This window comes from Scyliorhinus torazame, chromosome 10 (assembly GCF_047496885.1).
Source record: "Scyliorhinus torazame isolate Kashiwa2021f chromosome 10, sScyTor2.1, whole genome shotgun sequence".
NCBI lineage: Eukaryota > Metazoa > Chordata > Chondrichthyes > Carcharhiniformes > Scyliorhinidae > Scyliorhinus > Scyliorhinus torazame.
The window spans coordinates 49,526,021-49,549,819 of NC_092716.1; the positions used below are offsets into that span (position 1 = coordinate 49,526,021).

The 23,799-nt window shown below is 46.4% G+C and overlaps 1 protein-coding gene across 1 annotated transcript in view; it reads left to right on the plus strand.

The window, feature by feature from the left end:
- slc7a5 (solute carrier family 7 member 5) overlaps positions 1–23,799 on the plus strand; it is a 110,553-nt gene that overhangs the window by 53,116 nt on the left and 33,638 nt on the right. Inside the window, exons 3-6 of the mRNA XM_072518081.1 lie at positions 17,700–17,805; positions 18,338–18,382; positions 20,902–21,025; positions 22,814–22,917. Of these exons, the coding sequence (XP_072374182.1) occupies positions 17,700–17,805; positions 18,338–18,382; positions 20,902–21,025; positions 22,814–22,917 (379 nt within the window). The remainder of the gene's footprint in view (positions 1–17,699; positions 17,806–18,337; positions 18,383–20,901; positions 21,026–22,813; positions 22,918–23,799) is intronic.

Here is a 23,799-nt window from a genome sequence, read left to right on the forward strand (position 1 = left end):
GCATAAAAAGGTTCTGTCGACACCGATACTTGAATTTACATAGTGCCTTTAATGCCCCAGCAGACCTCACAGGCACAACGTAAAGTAAAATTTGGCGAGGAGCTGCATAAGGAGTATTCAGGCAAATGACCAAAAGCTTAGTCAAAGCTGGTAGGTTTCTTGGAGGATCGTAAAAGGAAAAAGAGTAGTACAAAGGCAGGCATTTAGTGACAGGATCTCAGAACTCAGGACTCTGGCAGTTGAAAACACGGTCATCAATCGATCATGGAGCAATTAAAATCGGGGGTTCCTCAAGAGGCCCGAATTGAGAGGAGTGCAGCTATCTCAGACGTTTGTGGGGTTGGAGGAGATTACAGAGCTGGGGAACAGGCGGTTTCATGGAGAGATTTGAAAATGAGGGTGAGAATTATAAAATTGAGGTGCTGCTTTACCAGAAGCAAATGTGAGTCTGCAGATTGTCAGCATATTTCGGACAGTTTTCCGAACCAACTTAATGGCCTGAATTCTCCGCCTCGCGCAACAGGTAGCAGAGGTTTTAAAAATAAATTTAGAGTAGCCAATTATCTTTTTCCAATTAAGGGGCAATTTAGCGTGGCCAATCTACTTGCCCTGCGCATCCTTTGGGCGCTGGTTGCGGAGTTACCGATGAGGCAGAGAATCCAACGTCGTGAAGAAAACAGCCTCAGCGACCTTTCCTATGCTCCGGCCTCCCCTGCTTGCGTCAGGATGAAGGTTTGCGCCCCGGGTCAGGAGGAGGATGCAAATGGGCCATTAAGATCCATTTGCATCCACAGAGCCGACCGGGCACCGTATTCTCCAGTCCCCTGGACTGGGAATCACCTCAGTGAGAACATCACTATTGGCCCTGACGTGGTGCACCAAGGGGGTAATTCTTCAAAGCTCATCCGAGAGCCAACCTGCCCCCACAATGCAAGACCTGCCACCCCACGCCCAACAGACCCCCCCTCCCGCCCAATACCAAAGACCCCCTAAATAAAGAGGCCCCCCAGAAAAGAGACTTGTCAGGAAGCTCGAAAGCTAGACAGTGGCAGTGAAAGAAATCACTGCTTACACTCTCTCTCTCTCTGTCCTCTCATTGTATGCATCCATTCTCAATGTGTGAGGGACAATAGGGTTTCGACAAAACTGTCTTCTTTCTTTCTGGGTCTGGGTGTCGATCCTCACCCGCAGCAAAACTCACTGCATTTACCAGATTAAATGTGGCACAGGACAATCACACACGGACTCTTTCACAACTGCTACCAAAGGAAAATCCTCAGAATTTTATGGAAACGCACTGCCTTTGTCTGCAACCCCCCCCCCACACAAACTTCATCTTGCATCGTAAGTGAAAAGAATATTGATATCAATCCCAAAAGCAACTTTTCTGAGTTTACACCTGTATTCCTTTGTCTGACTCGCAGTATATAATTTACAGTAATGTTCTGGATTCATCTTCCCCAACCACTTATTAGCATATTGCATCTTCTCCTGCAAGATTATCTTTTAGCTTAAAGGTTATTAAGCCTAAATTTCCTCTGTTAGTCATGACTCAGTGGGTAACACTCTTGTCTACATCAGACGGTTGTGGGTTCACCTTCGCATCAAGGCTAAATGTAGTACTGAAGGGATGCCCTGCTAGAAATGCCATTTTCCTGTTACCATGTTACATAGAGGCTCTGCCTCTCATGTGGATGTAAAAGATTCCATGGGACTACATTGAATAAAAGCAGGGAATTATCCCGGCTGTCCTAACTGACATTTATCCCTCAATCAACAGCGCAAGAACAGATTATCTGGTGTGGGATCTTGCTGTGCATAAATTGGCACCACTGCAGTGACTGTACTTCATTGGATTGGATTGGATTGGATTTGTTTATTGTCACGTGTACCGAGGTACAGTGAAAAGTATTTTTCTGCGAGCAGCTCAACAGATCATTAAGTACATGAGAAGAAAAGGGAATAAAAGAAAATACATAATAGGGCAACACAACATATACAATGTAACTACATAAGCACTGGCATCAGATGAAGCATACAGGGTGTAGTGTGAATGAGGTCAGTCCGTAAGAGGGTCATTTCGGAGTCTGGTGACAGTGGGGAAGAAGCTGTTTTTGAGTCTGTTCGTGCGTGTTCTCAGACTTCTGTATCTCCTGCCCGTGGAAGAAGTTGGAAGAGTGAGTAAGCCGGGTGGGAGGGACCTTTGATTATACTGCCCGCTTTCCCCAGGCAGTGGGAGGTGTAGATGGAGTCAATGGATGGGAGGCAGGTTTGTGTGATGGACAGGGCTGTGTTCACGACTCCCTGAAGTTTCTTGCGGTCCTGGGCCGAGCTGTTGCCATACCAGGCTGTGATGCAGCCCGATAGGATGCATTCTATGGTGCATCTGTAAAAGTTGGTAAGGGTTAATGTGGACATGCCGAATTTCCTTAGTTTCCTGAGGAAGTATAGGCGCTGTTGTGCTTTCTTGGTGGTAGCGTCGACGTGGATGGACCAGGACAGATTTTTGGAGATGTGCACCCCTAGGAATTTGAAACTGCTAACCATCTCCACCTCGGCCCCGTTGATGCTGACAGGGGTATGTACAGTACTATGCTTCCTGAAGTCAATTACCAGCTCTTTAGTTCTGCTGGCATTGAGGGAGAGTTTGTTGTCGCTACACCACTCCACTAGATTCTCTATCTCCCTCCTGTATTCGGACTCGTCGTTATTCGAGATCCGGCCCACTATGGTCGTATCGTCAGCAAACTTGTAGATGGAGTTGGAACCTAGTTTTGCCACGCAGTCACAAAGAGGCTCCCTGTGTGTACAGGGAGTAGAGTAGGGGGCTAAGTACACAGCCTTGCGGGGCGCCGGTGTTGAGGGCTATTGTGGAGGAGGTGTTGTTCATTCTTACTGATTGTGGTCTATTGGTCAGAAAATCGAGGATCCAGTTGCAGAGTGGGGAGCCAAGTCCTAGGTTTTGGAGCTTTGATATGAGCTTGGCTGGGATTATAGTGTTGAATAGGAGTCTAACGTAGGAGTCCTTGTTTTCGAGATGCTCTAGGGATGAGTGTAGGGCCAGGGAAATGGTGTCTGATGTGGACCGGTTGCAGCGGTATGCAAATTGCAGTGGATCAAGGCATTCCAGGAGTAAGGAGGTGATGCGCTTCATGATCAACCTCTCGAAGCACTTCATTACGACTGAAGTCAGGGCCACTGGTCGGTAGTCATTGAGGCACGTTGCCTGGTTCTTCTTTGGTACCGGTATGATGGTGGTCTTCTTGAAGCAGGTGGGGACCTCGGAGTGGAGTAGGGACAGGTTAAAGATGTCCGCGAATACCTCTGCCAGCAGGCTCTGAGTGCACGACCAGGGATCCCGTCCGGGCCCGTCGCCTTCCGAGGGTTCACTTTCAGGAAGGCCAATCTGACTTCGGAAGCTGTGATGGTGGGTATGGGTGAATTATGGGCTACTGGGGTACTCGACAGCGGATTGTTGGTTACCTGCTCGAACCGAGCATAGAATGCATTGAGTTCATCGGGGAGGGGTGCGCTGCTGCCAGAGATACTGTTCGGCTTCGCTTTGTAGCCCGTTATGTTGTTTAGTCCTTGCCACAACTGCCGAGAGTCTGTCTGTGACTCTAGCTTGGTTTGATATTCTCTCTTGGCATCTCGGATGGCTTTGCGGAGGTCGTACCTGGATTTCTTGTATAGGTCAGGGTCGTCTGCCTTGAACGCCTCAGTTCTGTCCTTCAGTAGGGGGTCAATCTCGCGATTGAGCCATGGTTTCCGGTTGGGGAACGCATGTACTGCTTTCTTTGGCACGCAGTCGTCCACACATTTGCTGATGAACTCTGTGACGGTGGTGGCATACTCATTTAAGTTGGTCGCTGAGTTCTTAAATATGGACCAGTCCACTGTCACTAAGCAGTTATGTAAGAGCTCTTCTGTCTCCTCGGACCAGCACTGCACAACCTTCTTAGCTGGATTCTCCCGCTTGAGTTTCTGCTTGTATGCTGGGAGAAGGAGCACCGTCTTATGGTCTGATTTCCCAAAGTGTGGTCGGGGGATGGAACGGTAGGCGCCCTTGGTTTTTGAGTAGCAGTGGTCAAGAGTGTTGTCGCCCCTGGTGGGACAGGAGATGTGCTGGTGGAATTTTGGCAGTACACTCTTGAGGTTGGCCTTGTTTAGCACAGGGCTAAATTGCTGGCTTTGAAAGCAGACCAAGGCAGGCCAGCAGCACGGTTCAATTCCTGTAACAGCCTCCCCGAACAGGCGCTGGAATGTGGCGACTCGGGGCTTTTCACAGTAACTTCATTGAAGCCTACTTGTGACAATAAGCGATTTTCATTTCATTGAAGTCTCCGGCCACGATGAACAAGGCCTCCGGGTGTTCTGTTTCGTAGTTGTTTATAACTGTGTACAGTTCGTCCAGCGCCTTCCTCACTTCTGCCTGGGGTGGGATGTAGACCGCTGTGATAATGGCTGAAGTGAACTCACGTGGAAGATAATATGGGCGGCACTTCACAGTTGGTTGCAAACTACTTTATACTCGTGTAGTTGTGAAGGTGATAGAAAAATGTAAATCTTCATTTTTATTTCCATAATTCAAAGATTGACGTTCACCTCGTGGCTCTCCTCTGCACTTTGAATATATCTCTACTTTCATTGAGTCATATCATTTTACAACACAGAAAACAGAAAGAGGCCCTTCGGCCCATCACATCTGTGCCGGCCACCAAGTCAGTCCTGAAGGTTAGCCAGTTGACAAAAGTGGGTCCCGGGAAAAAAAAGTTTGAAAAAATACTGTTTTAAAAGGGACAGCAGCCACAACGATAAAATTCAGCTCTGGTGTGTGATAGTGACTTCCTCATGAACTACACACAAAACTACACGATATATAATTAAAATCAGCTAAACTAGAGCACACTGATGAAAGTTTATTAGACAATTTATTTAGCAGCCATAGCCTGTCTACCTGTTTTCTGTGTACTATAGTGAGAATTGTTCAGACATCAGTCTGTGTGAAATCATTTTTGAGCAAACTGCCTGAATAAACTTGCAACACTATCTCAGGAAGACGAGGCGTAACTATACAGCAATTAGATCCAACTTGGCAGAATGGAAATTTGACATTTTTACAGTAGTTCAACCAGTAAGACGGGAATGGCAGTGTTAGAGGTTGAAAGGGTTCAAATTAATTCCTACTGCATATTTTAACAATTGGGTAAGTGAAAATTTGAGTACTGCCATTGGAGTAAATTGTTATTTTGAGACGGGGTTAATTAGGCCAAAAGCCATTTTAAACACTGTGAATGTATTCACCTCATGCATGCATGATACTGTAACCTATGACCTATGACCTGGAAGTGGTAATACGTGCTGCTTCCAGGTACTGTACTGTAACCCCAGTGGGCTCTGCCTCTGGCTCCGCCCTCACCGGGGTCATATATAGACCGGCCGCCTTGGGCGGCATTCATCTGTACAACCGACTCTGGCTCGGCAAGTTCATGACTAATAAAACCTAATGTTCACTCGCTATCTCTGCTTCTCGGTGAATTGAAGGTATATCAATTTATTAGTCATAGACAGCACTATGGAAGCCGCTCTAAAGCCAGACAGGCTCGAATTCGATGCCTGCGCGTCCGAAGCCCAGGAGATATTCAAACATTGGCTTTGATGTTTTGAGGCCTACCTCGACTCCTCCACAACGCCTCCCACAGAGACCCTCAAGCTGCAATTCCACCACGCTCGGGTGAGCCATCGAATCTCAGTAATGATTGTGAAAGCGGCCACGTACGAGGCAGCGGTCGCAACCCTCAAGGCACACTTCGTCAAGCCCGTAAATGAGGAGTTCGCCAGACAACTCCTCACTACTCGCCGTCAACGCATCGGAGAATCGCTGGACGAGTATCTGGAAACCCTGACTCAACTCGCGAGGAACTGCAGCTATCGAGATGTGACGGCGGAGGAACACATGAACTCACAGATCCGGGACACCTATGTGGCGGGGGTCCGCTCGAACTACATCAGGCAGCGCCAGCTGGAAAACGGGACCTCCGACTTGCGGGACACGGTAAAGCTAGCTACCTCGCTAGAGGTGGCCTACCAGAACCTCAGTGCGTTCCCCGCGGACCTGGCGAACCCCTCGTTGAGGCCCCAGTCAGCCCCGACTACGTCGCAGGCCTGCACTGCGCTGCGCAGCGACGTGCAGCGACTGTGGGGGAAAAGGGGGCACTTCGCTAAAGTCTGTCTGGGCCGACCTAAGGCTCAGAAATTGAAAACGCACCAGGCCTGACCCATGGACCCGAGGCCCACAGAACCCGCAATGTGGCTGTGTGCCTGCCCGGAACGCCCCCGTCAGATGCGTCATCAGCATCGTGCAACTCATGGGGGCCGCCATCTTGGGTCGCCGACCCCAACACCGACCGACACGTGCGACTCACGTTGGCCACCGGCTCCAGCACCGACCAACACGTGCGACCGATGGGGGCGGCCATCTTGGTCGCCATCTTCGCCCCAGCCCGACACATGCGACTCATGGGGGCCACCATCTTGTGATTCCACCGACCCCCACACTGGCTACCCGCAGCTGGGTGCAGTCACTCTGGACCAGTCGCAGCCGAAACAGCTGAAGAACTCCATGATGGTCGTCCGGGTCAACGGGCACGAGACCCCCTGTCTTTTCGGCTCCGGGAGCACGGAGAGCTTTGTCCACCCCGACACGGTAAGGCGCAGGTCCCGCCACACCTACCCAGCCTCCCAAACAATCTCCCTTGCCTCCGGGTCCCATTCGGTTCAAATCCGGGGGTACTGTATTGCCAATCTCGCGATGCAGGGCGCAGAGTACACTCGCTTTAAGCTCTACGTCCTGCCCCACCTCTGTGACCCCTACTGCTCGGATTGGACTTTCAATGTAATCACCGAAGCCTGACCTTACAATTCGGTGGACCCTTGCCCCCCCTCACGGTGTGCAGCCTCGCGACCCTCAAGGTCCCCCCCCCTCTTCAGTCTTTGCGAACCTCACTCCTGACTGTAAGCCCATCGCCACCAGGAACAGGCGGTACAATTCGTTGGACATGACGTTTATCAAGTCAGAGGTCCAGCGCCTGTTGAGTGAAGGGATCATCGAAGCCAGCAACAGCCCCTGGAGAGCGCAAGTGGTGGTCGTCCGGACCGGGGAAAAGAATCGGATGGTTGTGGACTACAGCCAGACAATTAACCGGTTCACGCAACTGGATGCGTACCCCCTCCCCCACATAGCGGAGATGGTCAACCAGATTGCGCAGTACCGTGTGTTCTCAACGGTCGATCTGAAGTCGGCCTACCACCAGCTCCCAATCCGCCCGGAAGAGCGCCACTACACTGCCTTTGAACCAGCCGGCCGACTCTTCCGCTTCCTCAGAGTCCCCTTCAGCATCACTAACGGGGTCTCGGTCTTTCAGAGAACGATGGACCGAATGGTGGACCAGTACAGTTTGCGGGCTACATACCTGTACTTGGACAATGTGACCATCTGCGGCCATGGGGCCAACCGTCAGAGGTTCCTCCAGGCCGCTCAAGCCCTCAACCTTACATACAACAAAGAAATGTGCGTCTTTCGCACTACCCAACTGGCCATCCTTGGCTACGTCGTGGAGAACGGAGTCCTAGGGCCCGACCCCGACCGTATGCGCCCCCTCACAGAACTCCCCCCTCCCCACAACCTCAAGGCCCTAAAATGATGCCTAGGGCTGTTCTCCTACTACGCCCAGTGGGTCCCCAACTATGCGGACAAAGCCCGCCCACTTATTCAAACCACCAGTTTCCCCTGACGGATGAGGCCCGCTCGGCCTTCAGCCGCATCAAGGCCGACATCACCAAGGCTGCAATGCACCCGGTGGACGAGTCCATCCCCTTTCAGGTCGAGAGCGATGCGTCAGACGTCACACAGGCCGCCACACTCAACCAGGCGGGCAGGCTAGTAGCATTCTTCTCTAGGACACTCCACGCTTCCGAAATTTGACACCCCTCGGTCGAGAAGGAAGCACAAGCCATAGTGGAAGCCGTGCGGCACTGGAGGCACTACGTAGCCGGTAGGAGGTTCACCCTCGTCACCGACCAGCGGTCGGTCGCCTTCATGTTTGACAACGCACAACGGGGCAAAATAAAAAATGACAAAATCTTGAGGTGGAGGATCGAACTCTCCACCTACAATTACGATATCAAATATCGTCCTGGGAAGCTCAACGAGCCCCAGATGCCCTGTCCCGCGGCACATGCGCCAGCGCGCAAGATGACCGACTTCGGGCTATCCACAATGACCTCTGTCACCCGGCTTACCCACTTCATTAAGGCCCACAATCTGCCCTTCTCCACCGAGGAGGTCAAGGCAATGACCAGGGACTGCCAAGTCTGCACGGAGTGCAAACCGCACTTCTACCGGCCAGACAAGGCCCGCCTGGTAAAGACCTCCCGGCCCTTTGAGCGCCTAAGCATTGACTTCAAAGGGCTCCTCCCCTCCACCAACCATAATATATACTTCCTCACCGTCATCGATGAGTACTCCCGCTTCCCCTTCGCTGTCCCCTACTCCAACATGACCTCGGCCACTGTAATAAAGGCACTGCATGGCATCTTCACACTGTTCGGTTTCCCTGTCTACGTCCACAGCGACCGGGGCACATCGTTCATGAGCGATGAGCTACGTCAGTACCTGCTCAGCAAAGGCATCGCCTCGATCAGGACTACGAGCTATAACCCACAGGGAAACGGGCAGGTGGAGAGTGAGAACGCGACGGTATGGAAGGCCATTCTTCTGGCCCTCGGGTCTAGATGTCTCCCGATCCCCCGTTGGCAGGAGGTCCTCCCCGACGCCGTCCACTCCATCAGATCACTCCTCTGCACAGCCACGAACGAGACCCCTCACGATCGTTTGTTTATCTTCCCCAGGAAGTCCATCTCCGGGGTCTTGCTTCCATCTTGGCTGTCAACTCCGGGACCAGTCCTTCTCCGGAGGCACATGAGGAGCCATAAGACCGACCCCCTGGTCGAGAGGGTCCAGCTGCACCATGCCAATCCCCAGTACGCCTACATCACGCACGAGGACGGACGGCAAGATACGGTCTCTCTACGGGACCTGGCGCCAGCTGGTTCCCGTACCAACTCTGCCCGCCCCCAGCGCCCCGTACGCTCCCCTGGGTCTCCTGTATTGTCCCACGCCGACACTGCCGCCACCTATCACCATCACATTTTGAAAACTTGGGGAAGCCAGGGAAACTGCGTTTGTTCTCTGTAAAAAAAAAAGAGAGAAGTTGAGAGGAGATGTGATAGAGGCTTTCAAAATCATGAGGAATCTTGATCGAGTAGGGAGGGAAAAATCAATAATAATATAATCGTTATTGTCACAAGTGGGCTGACATTAACACTGCAATAAAGTTACTGTGAAAAGCCCCTCGTCGCCACATTCCGTCACCTGTTCGGGCGGGAGGGAGAATTACCTGACAGCATGTCTTTCGGGACTTGTGGGAGGAAATCGTAGCCCCCGGAGGAAACCCACGCAGACACAGGGAGAACGTGCAGACTCCACACAGACAGTGACCCAAGCCGGGAGTCGAACCTGGGACTCTGGAGCTGTGAAGCAACAGTGTGAACCAGTGTGCTACCGTGCTGCCCACATTTCCATTAGCGGGAATGTCAATAAGTGAGAACACTTGAGTTAAGGTGATTGGCAAAAGAACCAATGATGACATGAGGAGGAACTTTTTTGCAGAGGGAGTTATTGGAATCTGAACTGCACTATCTGAGGGAGTGTGGTGGAGACAACATCCATCATAGCTTTCAGAAGGGAATTGGATAATTACCTGAAAAGATTAGCAGAGCTATGGGGAAAGCACAGGAGCATGAGTCAGGGCTGATCTTGCCGAGAGCTAGCACAGGCGTGATGGGACCAACGGCCTCCTTCAGTGTGTAGCTATTCTCTGAAATTATAATTTTGAAACATGATTAGGGTATCTCAAGAACAGCATGCTTCATGCATGCTCCATCTATTCAATGGAACTCTTCAGAATAAAAAATGGAGTTAACAGTATTCTTTTATCCTTTTCATTTCACATTCATTTCTTGTCTTCTGTAAGTAAAGTAGAGAGTATACATGTGAAAGACGGGCAATCAACTGTTTTAAACAGAGAGGGTCAGTTGTAGGCCTTCGAGACAATCTTCTCCGGCAGAATTTATCCTAATATGTACATTTTTGTATTCAATCGAGTCTACTGTCAATGTTAATTTAAATTGCTGGATAATTTTTTGGTTAAAATAATTGTATTATCAATAAACTGTGCAAGGAAATATCCATAAACCACATCTGCCTGGTTCAACAATTGTTGATGTTCTTTTCTCTTACACTCTGATGCCACTTCACTTAGCCAAGGATAAGTTTGTTTCAAAGCCACCTCCATTTTAAGCATTTTAGCCAAATACAATGGCTTTCTTGTTCCATTAAAGACATTTGGGGGTTGGATCAGTGTAACTCTGACCTTGGAGACTTCAACACATGACTCACAAATTAAACAAAGGAAATTGTTGAGTCATCTACTATTGTTCTTGTCTTGATGTGAACAAGATGCTTTAAGCAGTATTACCTTGCACGCCATGGCAAACAGTCTTGGAGTGTCTCAGCTGTTTGTAAATTCACATTACGACATGAACCTGAGAGAAATCCGTTCAAAAACATTAATTTAAAGCTCGTGGTGGAATGATTAGGTTGCAGCTATTGTCTGACAGTCATTGCAGAACTGTTTCGACACCGAAAGATTTGCTTTTAGCAGCTGCCAGTGATTAAGCAGCAAATGCAAATAAATGTGCTCTGTCTGCTCTTCGCTCATTTCTTTCTGAATGTTACATAATCTTAAAAATGTGAGAAGGAGCCAACCGCGGTGAGATTTAAAGCAAAAGCAAACTTTGTTTATGCTTTTATCCCCTGGGAAACATTATTATAATAATAATATTTATTGTCACAAGTAGGCTTACATTAACACTGCAATGACGTTACTGTGCGGCACCTGTTTGGGTACACAAAGGGAGAATTCAGAGTGCCTTAGTCCCACTTTAGACACTTGCGGGGGTGGGGTGGGTGGCAGTCTTGCTGGGCCGGATTATTCTTTGATGGGTGGGACTGCCCATCTGCAATCGGCAAACATACTTGTAGGACAGAGTTTCCTGAATGCTATTTAACAAATGAATACACTTTTTAATGCTGAAAGAAAAAGACAGCAGTTGAAGCTATTTGTGTTGCACGGATCAGGACAGAATTCGCAAGAGTACCATTTGTAAAGACAACATCAAATTATAATATGAGCAACGAGTGCTGATTGGTTGAGGTGTTGCCATGGGGAATGGCCCAAGCAGCAGTTAACTGGCAAACTTTTGTTTAAATTCAAACCAGGCAGGTCCCTTCAGTCAAGGCACGTCATGGGGAATGAGCCAGGGAATAGCTGATCCCCCAAACTTTTGTTTTGTTGAAAAAGGCGCAGTGCAGGAACATATTATTTCTGTCTGCGAAGGACAGGGCTCTGAGTGTGAATATATGTAGCTCCTAAGTGTGCTCGCAAATTGCCAGATTCTCAGACACTTCTGTTGAGGCCTTCTTTGAGGAGGTGGAGGAATGTCTAATGCAAAGAGGTTGACCTTGCAGCACGCTGGGAAAGAAATCACAGTGGTAGTTAACCCGTGGACTCTGGGGCCCCAGTTTGATGAAGGGCATGCTTCCATAATTGACCAGAGCAGTGAGCTTCAATCCAGGTTTTTATCCCTCCACTTCTCTGGAGTATGCCTGGGTACAATAGTTATCCGCCCAGCACTCTCTCTGCCCTAGCATTCCGAACACTTCCATTTGTCATGATATCCACATTAACATATCATGGTGCAATCACACACACACACTGATGGACAGCTAGTTGGACCAACCAACACACACACAACATCGCAGCCAATCACCAGTGAGAGCACACGCACTATAAAACAGGGAACACCACAGTTCCCGCTCATTCTACCAGGAGATGGCTCAGAGCACAGAGCTCACAGCGCGCCACTCAGACATACACAATGTGCTGAGTGCCTCACCAAGATAGTGCAAGGGCTGGGTCCACGGTTAGCTGGTAAAGTACGAACCACAGCCAGAAGTTAATAGTTATTATTGTACAGAATAATAAAACAGAGTGATGTACTTTCTCTCCTCCAAGCACAAATGGACAGTCTGCTACTATTCCTTTTTCCCCTAATCACATATACTCTCGTGTTGCTCACTGTCTTCACAGCAGGCAGTAACAGCATTCTGTTCTCACAAGATAACAAATAACAAACAATAATCTGCTGTGATGGTTGCTTGTAATTCTTCACAGCCCAGTCTTATTCTTCCTATTGAATAGCTCTCTATTTTGCCTGCACCTTGCTTTTTCTCCCTCACAGCATTCACACTAAATGAAGAAGCGTTCCCACATTTGGACATTTCTTTTCCAGAACCACTCACTAGCTCTCACTTTCGGGGGAATGAATTATCTCGAAATACAAGAGAAGTTAGCTTGCATTTAGGCTCTTTAGGCAGCTCTGGAAATGACAAGGCCATCCACATCAAAGAGCATCAGAAAGGGTGAGGCTGGGGGTGGGTGGGGGAGGGTGGGGTGGCACTGAGAAAGCTGTTTGGCTATCATTTCATCCTTGCATTGACCTCCAGAAATCCTCTGTTCAAGCAGCTTACCAACCTAAAGCTGCATAGTGAAGCTATCATCGTCTCCTATTGTGCAGACTGTCGGTCTGCCCTAGCTCCAGTCCCTTCCCCAATTCTGGAGGTTTTTCCCAGTAGCTTGACCCTGTGGAAGAGGATTTGAAGGAGCATTACCCTTCAGAAAAAGCACAGTGACACATTACATCCCTCTCAAGCACCAGCACAGAGACTAACTTCTCAATGGGGGCTGATGGTGAGAGTTTAGAGTGTTGAGTTAGAGGGCCTACATCACTTGGTGAAGTACTCGAGCACTCAGCACAGCTAAAAATGGGAAGTAGTGGAAAGGACCCCCAAGAAACAGCTCATTGGAGGCAAGTTTTGTTTCAAGCTCGGTGGAAGAGGACATAAATACTAAACATGGGTTACGGCCTTGATAAGAGAGCTCTTTTCAACACACATGTAATCATACAGCCTCTTGGAAAGCCAGCCAGTGAGTTGCTATACCATGGCGGGATTCTCTGTCCTTGTTTTCCGGCATGGTCCCATCAGCAGCAGGATTCTCCGTTCCCGCAGGGCGACATGGTGGTGCAGTGATTAGCATTGCTGCCTCGCGGCACCGAGGACCCATGTTCAACCCCAGCCCCAGGTCAATGTCCATAAGGAGTGTGCACATTCTCCCTGTGTCTGCATGGGCCTCACCCCCACAAACCCAAATTATGTGCAGGATAGGTGGACCACGCTAAATTGCCTCTTAATTGGGAAAAAATAAAATAAAATGAATGTAACTAGTTAGCATCAGCTCTTTAAAAGTTCATAGAAGTGTTTTGTTGGTGTAAAATTGGGCTCCAGGAATCTGTTGCATCAGCTTGCGTAGATTTATTGGTAGTTCAAACTGCAGTCATTCAGACTCTTAGCTTCAATATCTGCATAACCTGGATAGGCAACGGACTGCACAGATAAGGGCTTCAAGTGCTTCACTAATTTCCCGAAGACTGCTAAGATTAGCGAGAGTGATGAGAAATAGCTCTGTGGCAGATCTTGTGGCACAGGACGGCACATCCTACCCTCAAAATCTAATAATCCGTCAGAGTGTCCAAAAGTCAGCTGAACCACATTGCCTTGGCAGTAGCCAAGTCCTCTGAAGCCGGAGCTCCTAAAGGTGGCCAAATGGGTGTGCCTCAAAAGTATTTCACGTGAGCTATGAGTTCATCAGCTATACTGATGCCACCAAGGAAGCATCTCATAGAAGCAGTGGTATTAGTAAAAGGACATTTAAGAAAGCTGCAGTGCGTTGGTACATGGACAACAAATAATTTTATTTTAGCCATTAAATAATTCACTTTTCCAATTTTGCATTTTTCATAACAGGTTATAAATGTAATATCGGGTTATGATATCAGGAAAGTGAGGCTGAGATATCAGCCATGATCTTATTGAATGATGTGAAGTGTACGACTGCTCCTGTGTCTCGTGTTCTTATCGATGGTACAGTTCTACATTAATGTTGATTTAATGATGTGCCACATTAAAATCCCTTTTTAAAAACAACATATCGGGCAGGATTTACCAAGCAACCCGTCGTGTGTTTTTTGGCGGTGGAGGTGGCACGCCAGTGGGATTTTCTGATCCATCCATTGTCGATGGGATTTCCCATTGAATGCACCCCTTGTCGCTGGTAAACCCGAGGCAAGGGTGTGCCGTCGGTGGGACCGGAATATCACGGCAGCGTGAACAGCCGGTAAATTCCACCGATATTAATTTATGTGTCAAAGAAAAGTTGGAAAATGCATTAACATTCGTGGAATTATAGAATTATTGAATCCCTACAGTGCAGGAGGAAGCCATTTGGCCCATCGAGTCTGCATCGACCTTCCAAAAGAGCACCCTACCTAGGCCCATCCCCGCCCTATCCCCATAACCCCACATTACCTTTGGACACTAAGGGCAATTTAGTATGGCCAATTCATCTAACCGGCACATCTTGGGATTGTGGGAAGAAACCGACGCAGACAGGGGGAGAACGTGCAAACTCCACACAGTCACCCAAGGATAGAATCAAACCTGGGTCCCTGGAGCTGTGAGGCAGCAGTGCTAACCACTGTGCTGCCCCACAGGCTGGATGATTTTTTTTTTTGTGCATTCATTCATGGGATGTGGGTGATGGAAGATGGGCCATTTCTTGCCCATCCATAATTGAGCTGCCTCCTTAAACTGCTGCAATCCATGTAGTGTAAATACATCCACAGTGCCATTAGAAAGGGAGTTCCAGAATTTTGACACTGCGACAGTGAAGGAATGGCGATATAGTCCCAAGTCAAGATGGTATGTGACTTGGAGGGGAACTTGCCGGGGGCGGTAGTACCATGCATCTGCTGCCGTTATCTTTCAAGTTGGTTGAGGGTTTGGAAGATGCTGTCAACGTTTCAGTTGATATTAACCTTGAATATTTTTTAGCGCCGTGTTTTCGTGCTTCAAATTATGCTGCTATTTTCATGTTTTCTTGTTCTTGAACGACATAGTTTGATCGCTTACCGTTGTTTCTTTCTCCCAGCCTGGTTGCATTTAAAACCTGGATTTTTTTTTGATCCTGATTTTCTTGGCTTTCCATTGATTGCAATGGCTGACATTGGCAAAGGAGTATTTTTGTACTTAACTTGCCTGTGCACCTGAAAAATTCCCACTGCTTTTGAAGCATGTTACAGCACATCCTCCCCGTGCGAGAGACTTCTCTGGTGATGCACATCCACCTCTTCACTAATGCTTTGTTTTAAAAACAACTTATCAACAGTTAGGAAAGGGGTTGCTGAATGGAGATCATTTAGGAAAGGACAGGAAGCGAAAAATTTTAAAACTACACAAAGCAACTTAGTATATAACTTTATCCAAAAATATTGACGAATTGAGCCTGCCTTTTACTCATTCACCAGTAAGTTCAAAGTACAGTTAATGGGAATATTTCTATTTAAAATATTTTACGATATTTTAAATTGGTTAACTTGTGTACAACTGTTTTTATTGTTAATTTGTCATTTGAAATAATCCAGTTGCTCAAAGATGTCCTCAGATGTTTATCAAACCCAGGTCTCAAAACATTAGATTAATTATCTGTACTTGGTGACCTCCCAAGCCATAGCCAACATCAGCTGGTTCCTTTATCTGTGCATTCAATATTTAGCACCCTTCACTGGGTTTTTGGATCAATCTGACCTGCTCCAGAGTGCTTCCCGGCAGACTGGAAGCCAAGTCTCAGTCAGACTGACCTTTTGGCAGGGCACCTGTCAGTGACAGAAGACACATGTTGTAAAGTTAAACCACCCTTTTACTATTGGATTGGATTGGATTTGTTTATTGTTACGTGTACCGAGGGACAGTGAAAAGTATTTTCCTGCATGCAGCTCAAACAGATCATTTAGTACATGAAAAGAAAATATGTAATAGGGCAACACAAGGTACACAATGTAAATACATAGACACCGGCTTCGGGTGAAGCATACAGGAGTGTAGTATTCATCAGATCAGTCCATAAGAGGGTTGTCTAGGAGTCTGGTAACAGCGGAAAAGAAGCTGTTTTTGAATCTGTTTGTGCGTGTTCTCAGACTTTTGTATCTCCTGCCCAATGGAAGAAGTTGGAAGAGTGAGTAAGCCGAGTGGGAGGGGTCTTTGATTATGCTGCCCGCTTTCCTAAGGCAGCAGGAAGTGTCAGTAGAGTCAATAGATGGAAGGCGGGTCCGTGTGATGGACTGGGCTGTGTTCACAACTCTCTGAGATTTCTTGCAGTCTTGGGCCGAGCAGTTGCCATCCCAGGTGCTGTGATGCAGCCAGATAGGATGCTTTCTATGGTGCACCTGTAAAAGTTGGTAAGAGTCAGTGTGGACATGCCAAATTTCCTTAGTTCCTGAGAAAGTATAGGCCGGTTGTGTTTTCTTGGTGGTAGCATCAACGTGGGTGGACCAGGACAGATTGTTGGTGATGTGCACACCAGGAATTTGAAGCTGTCAACCATCTCCATCTCTGCCCCGTTGATGCAGTCAGGGATGTGTACAGTACTTTGCTTCCTGAAGTCAATGACCAGCTCTTTAATTTTGCTGGCATTGAGGGAGAGATTGTTGTTGCTACACCACTCCACTAGGTTCTCTATCTCCCTCCTGTAGTCCGACTCTTCGTTGTTCGAGATCCTGCCCACTCTGGTTGTGTCGTCAACAAACTTGTAGATGGAGTTGGAGTCAAATTTTGCCACGCAGTCGTGTGCGTATAGGGAGTATAGTAGGGGGCTAAGTGCGCAGCCTTGCGGGGCCCCGGTATTGAGGACGATCGTAGAGGAGGTGTTTTGTTTATTCTTACTGATTGTGGTCTATGAGTCAGAAAGTCGAGGATCCAGTTGCAGAGTGAGGAGCCAAGTCCTAGGTTTTGGAGCTTTGACATGAGCTTGGCTGGGATTATGGTGTTGAAGGCAGAGCTATAGTTAATAAATAGGAGTCTGATGTAGGAGTCCTTGTTGTCGAGATGCTCCAAGGATGAGTGTAGGGCCAGGGCGATGTGTCTGCTGTGGACCGGTTTTGGCGGTATGGGAACTGCAGTGGATTTTGGCATCTTGGAGTATGGAGCTGATGTGCCTCATGACCAACCTCTCGAAGAACTTCATTGTGATCGATGTCAGGGCCACCGGATGGTGGTCATTGAGTCACGTTGCCTAGTTCTTCTTTGGCACCAGTATGATGGTGGTCGTCTTGAAGTAGGTGGGGACCTCGGAACGGAGTAGGGAGAGGCCGAAGATGTCCGCGAACACATCTGCCAGCTGGCCCGCGCAGGCCGGATTGATTGTTAAATCGCTCTGTGATTGTAAATTTCTTAATATGCCCCTCACTATGGAGACGTCAGTTGATTTAAAGTAAAACCCCTACTCTAAAATAATAGAGGAGTTTTGGATCTCGTAAGTGACTTCATTATTTCTTAACAAGCTTCATTTCTTCTTAACTATATTGTTCAGTGGTAACCATGGGTATTGTTTTCTTCCAAACAGGAGACACTCCATACTTGAAACCTGATCGGGCCTTTGTAGGGACAACCACAGATGTCGGAAAAGCAGTGTTGGCAGTCTACAGTGGCCTCTTTGCATATGGTGGCTGGTGAGGCTATTTGATGTCATATGTAATTAGCCTCACATTAACTTAAGGAACCCTTTTAAAAAAAAATTCCAATGAAGAGGGAATTGAGAGTGGCCATTCCACCGACCCTGTACATCTTTGGGTTGTGGGGTGTGACCCATGCAGATGCAGGGAGAATGTACAAACTGCACACAGACAGTGACCTGGGGCTGGGATCGAACCCGGGCCCTCAGTGACGTGAGGCAGCAGTGCTAACCTCTGCGCCACCGTGCCGCCTTTATTGCAGCATTGACAGTAGTTTTAATTTGCTCCCTCAATTGCCATCATGTTCTTGCCTTGCTTTCAGAGGCAACTTTCAGGAAGCCTAGCTCTGGAAATCTGTGAATACGGCGTTAAACTTAGAACTTGGTTGTGGATTTGGAATGTGCTGCTTAAGTGACCATGAGACTGCAAATTTGTAAAACCTAGCCTGTTATGCACACAATTTTGTTCTGATTTTATCTTGTTAGAATTGTGTTTGTTGAAGTTTAATTTAACTTTTCTTTCATTGCAGGAATTACTTGAATTTTGTCACGGAAGAAATGATCGAACCATTCAAGTGAGTGCAGCAACATTTCTGGATTAAACATCATGATTTTCTTCAGCCACATTAAATCTTAGATGAGGTTGTTGCTCACCTTCGCACTCTGAGTTTATCTCTTGCCAGATAGTCAAAGAGGAACTTGAAAAAACAGTGAAGTCTGCGTTTGATAATTGTTTCACAGTCCTTTCAAAAATAGAAAGACTCGATAAAACATTAGTAGAAACGGAGCACAAGTAACCTCTATCCTGGCAATACGCCACTTGCTTTTGGCATTTTGCAATAATTGGTATCGATAATTAGAAATATTTTGAATCTAAGAAATAATTTTGCATCGGCACTTTGTGGCATTGAGTTTACTGTCCGGAGGATAATATTTTTATTAAGATTTGGAAGTGTATTCCCCATATCGGGTAATATATTGATCCAGAAAGGTGACTGAAACCTTCTTTTTTTATAAATGATTTTTATTGGGTTTTTGAAAACTTGCCGTACATACGGTTGGAAACATCAATGCTTCAGCTTTTCAAGCATAGATTGGACTTGACCGCACATGGTACTTGAGCAGATTGTACTTCTGAATAAATTGACTGGCACTGAGCATAGTTACACCTCCTAATAAACTTGGAGTGCAACATTGGCCTGGAATTTGTGGGCAGTAGCAAAGCAAAGGTGCTTGCCACTGACATCAAAGAAAGCGGCCCACAAAGATCTAACAATCTTCTCATCGTGGATTTCACATTTTCCAACCTTAGTTTAATTTTGGCACCAGCAGTAGAGATCTGAACAAGCAGGTTTTGTCGTGGTATTACAGTATTAGAAACTGACCGGTAGTCAACAAATCTAAAAATACAATCTGGAATTTACCAGCCGAAGAGGCTGTTCAGCTGTAATTATGACTTAGTGCAACACTAACAATCCAGTTACCCCATTCAACAAGGCAAAACATTTTCAAGAGTTTTTATAGTGAGACTAAAAAGTGGAATTTCATATCAAGTCACTGATTTCTATTTGACTTCTGTCTGTGAGAACCTCAACAGCATACCCTATAGAGTGGGAGGAAATCACTCTCAGCAACCTCTGGATTTCTGCATTTAATTGCACTGTGGAGGCACTGGAAGGTGCTAGATGAATAATGTCAGTGGAAGCTGACAGTTTCACTGTCATTAAAACTACAAAATCTGGAACACTTGTATTTTACTTTAAATGACAATTAAGTGAAACATCGCCACAATTCGCACCATGAAGTGTTAAAGAAGGCCAGCCATTTGTTTTATTTGAGTGAGATGTTCCTGATTCTTTATAGTTAGTTAGGATATAGTTAGCTATAGATAGTTAGCTGCGTGGGCAGCACGGTAGCACAAGTGATTAGCACTGTGGCTTCACAGCGCCAGGGTCCCAGGTTTGATTCCCTGCTGGGTGACTGTCTGTGCGGAGTCTGCACGTTCTCCTCGTGACTGTTCCCCCGGGTGCTCCAGTTTCCTCCCACAGTCCAAAGACGTGTGGGTTAGGTGGATTGGCCATGGTAAATTGCCCTTAGTGACCAAAAAAGGTTAGGAGGGGTTACTGGGTTACGGGGATAGGGTGGAAGTGAGGGCTTAAGTGGGTCGGTGCAGACTCGATGGGCCGAATGGCCTCCTTCTGCACTGTATGTTCTATGTCTATAAGTTTAGTTTAGCAATGTCTTAGAGCATGTCCTAAACATGGGCATACAAATTTTGTGGCTTTGTTTAAGTCCTGGTCTAAGTTTAAAGAGCTTTATTATCAACTTTCCATGAAAATGAGCTCCTCTTTATTTCTCCCATAATTCTTTTGCTAGTTATTTTAAAAGAACAATCTCTGCTGCTACATTCTCCACCTGATAACTGGAGCCTCTCATTCCTGATATCCTTTGGTTAAACGTCCTAAGTGACCTTTCCAACACTGACACCCTTCCTGAAGGGTGGTACCCAGAAATATATGCAATATTCCAGCTCGGCCTAAGCAGAGATTTCTTTTAAGGTTTAGCGCAGCATCTTATGCAATTATTTCCAAAGCTAATTACAGCTCGATTTAATTATCCTAGAATATCAGTGATGTTTCCCATTACTACAACAGTTCCTTCAGCTCCACAACCTATTAATTGATTTGTAACACCTCGGCCTGCTTAGCTTTTGAACAGATTGAGGAAACACAGTAAACTATAATTGGCTTTAAAGCTATTGAATAAAGGCAGTTATCTCAAAGCTCCAATAAAGTAACATTCCTTCCACAAAAAGAGCTAAACATTCTTGTTTGCGACAAAATTGTACTGGGTGTTTATGTGGGTCTGGTGCTTACTAATGTAATTCCTGAATGTTAATGTCTTGGATCTTTGCCTTGTGTAGTACGTGCAATGCAAACTGCACTGTTGGATTATTAATTGCCTGTGCTTCATAACCAGGCTGTGAGAACTATACAATAAGTGACTCTTGTGCCTGTTGCTCTAAAAAGATCAATATGATTTTCATGAAAATATAAATTTTCATCCATCAGTCATTTTTTTTTTTGTTCCTCAGGAATTTGCCTCGTGCTATTATCATCTCCTTGCCGATAGTAACAGTTGTATATGTGCTGACCAATATGGCGTATTTTACTACCTTGTCTCCTGAGTTAATGCTACAAACAGAGGCTGTTGCTGTGGTAAGTGATTACAGGTGAATGATCATGAGGCAGCCTGATAGTTTGAAACATTCCCACAAAGGAATTTACATCCATTTACATGGGCAGCAGGGTAGCACTGTTCTAGCTCCAGGGTCCCGGGTTTGATTCCCGGCTTGGATCACTGTCTGTGTGGAATCTGCACGTTCTACCTGTATTTGCGTGGGTTTCCTCCGGGTGCTCCGGTTTCCTCCCACAAGTCCCGAAAGACGTGCTTGTTAGGTGAATTGGACATTCTGAATTCTCCCTCTGTGTACCTGAACAGGTGCCGGAATGTGGCGACTAGGGGCTTTTCACAGTAACTTCACTGCAGTGTTAATGTAAGCCTACTTGTGACAATAAAGATTATTATTATTATTATTACATGTTGCCCAAAATGATTGGCAGAAGACTAATCCTTTGCATGGTTTCAATCCTTGCAAAATATGGACGTGGGTGTGTTTGACTAGTTTTATGTACTTGCCACTAGCATTTAAATCTGCAGTTTGATTCATTGCATGCATCCTGTGAGTTGTTCTCTACAAGAATAACCTGCACTGTAGATATCTTCATAACTTGTAGGATTGTGTAACTTGCAGACAGGGAGAACTTGTGGCATCTGATAACAAAGCTGAGTTTCTATTCCAGTGCCTGCTATTTGTATGCAACTTCTGTTGTCAGGGAGATTAATTTCCTGTAACCAAGAGATCAGGTAAAATAGTTGTTTCCTGCTTTCCCTCCTCAAATATCCCTTTCCTTGAGATAAAGAACAAGCATACATGTGAGAGACTGTCAATCAGCTACACAATTTGTTCATACTCCCAACGTTGTGTATAAAATTCTGTTGGTAAAATAAACCAATATTCACAATCAAAAATGGATGATAACTGAAAATAGTGTTCACTTCTTGACGCCACACTACCAGAAGGATGTGGAGGCTTTAGAGAGGGTGCAGAAGAGATTTACCAGAATGTTGCCTGGTATGGAGGGCATTAGCTATGACGAGAGGTTGAATAAACTCTGTTTGTTCTCACTGGAACGAAGGAGGATGAGGAGCGACCTGATAGAGGTCTACAAAATTATGAGGGGAATAGACAGAGTGGATAGTCAGAGACTTTTTCCCCAGGGTAGAGGGGTCAATTACTAGGGGGCATCGGTTTACGGTGCGAAGGACAAGGTTTAGAGGAGATGTACGAGGCAGGTTTTTTACACAGAGGGTAGTGGGTGCCTGGAACTCGCTGCCGGAGGAGGTGGTGGAAGCAGGGACGATAGTGACGTTTAAGGGCATCTTGACAAATACATGAATAGGATGAGAATAGAGGGATACGAACCCCGGAAGTGTAGATGATTTTAGTTTAGACGGGCAGCATGGGCGGCGCAGGCTTGGAGGGCTGAAGGGCCTGTTCCTGTGCTGTACTTTTCTTTGTTCTTTGTTCTTCGAAAACATTTTGGTTTGAAAACAGAAAGTGCTGGAAATTCTCAGCAGGCCTAGCAGCACCTGTGGAGAAAGAAACAATTAATGTTTTGAGTCCAATATGACTCTTTGGAGAAATCTTTGTTCTTATTTCAGATCTCTCCAGTCTCTGCAACATTCTGCTATTATTAGAAAATATTTTGGTTCTATATTGCCCAAGTTAGGCACCCTTCAGAGTAAGCATTTAAGCATACCGGTCGGTGCACAAATTCTAAAAAGAATGTTGACATTTGTCTTTTATGCTGAATTATTTACAATCTGCAGTAGAGCTGTATTCTCTATTTATTTTGTGACTGTGTTTTTCCTTGTTTGTGTAGGAGTTTGGAAATATCCACCTGGGAGTGATGGCCTGGATTGTCCCTGTGTTTGTAGGACTGTCTTGTTTTGGTTCTGTCAATGGATCGCTCTTCACTTCATCGAGGTAAACTGATTAAAATGTTGCAATTTTATATTTCGCATTATTACAATGAATAAACATTACATTAATAAGCCTTTTAAACACCTTGTTACATATTGTAATATGGATTAATGAATCATTGCTCCATTCTTGCAACAAATGGTGTTTTTCAACACAACAGTTGCGGAGAATCCAGTTCTGCTGGCATATGTCTCACCGCGATTTATAACAGTAGAGTTAGGAAGATGAAAGAAACAATTTTCAAAACAATTGCAACAATGGTAGCCAGCACGAGTAGCAAGTGCAAAAGTGGGTGGGAGCTCTTGTTCTAGTGCAGAAGCCTATTGATGAAGGCAATACTGGACCCAATCTTACCTCAGTGTAAAATGTATTTGAAGAATGAAACAAATTTTCTGTATATCACCTAATTCAACCAGACCACAGTTCCATAACCTCTTTATATTCTCTTTTAATATAAACCAAATATCAATATATTAAACTAAACAGAGGGGCGACAGCTCTTGATGTCTGCCTCTTTGGGCGGAATTTTCCCCTATTTTTCAAAGTATCGGTCCCGGCAAGAAAACCGGGGAGAAATCCGACGGAGGGAATATCCGTCTATTCGGCCTCTTCAACAATTTATTTTTCGTGTGATTTACTCTGCCCTTGTGGCCGCTTAAGTCTGATTCACTCGCCCCAAGAGAACTTAATCTCTATAATCAGTGTGGCTCTCCTTTTAAATGTCACCTTGCGCTTGTTCCAAGTCCCATCAGGGTTGGCTGCCAGGAAGACAGCATCACATTTGGAGGGAGCCCCCATCAAACCTATGGATGGTGTCGAGCAGAGGCGCGGCATCCTCTACCCACAGTTGGCCGGATATCCAGCAAGCAAGGTCACCAACCCTGT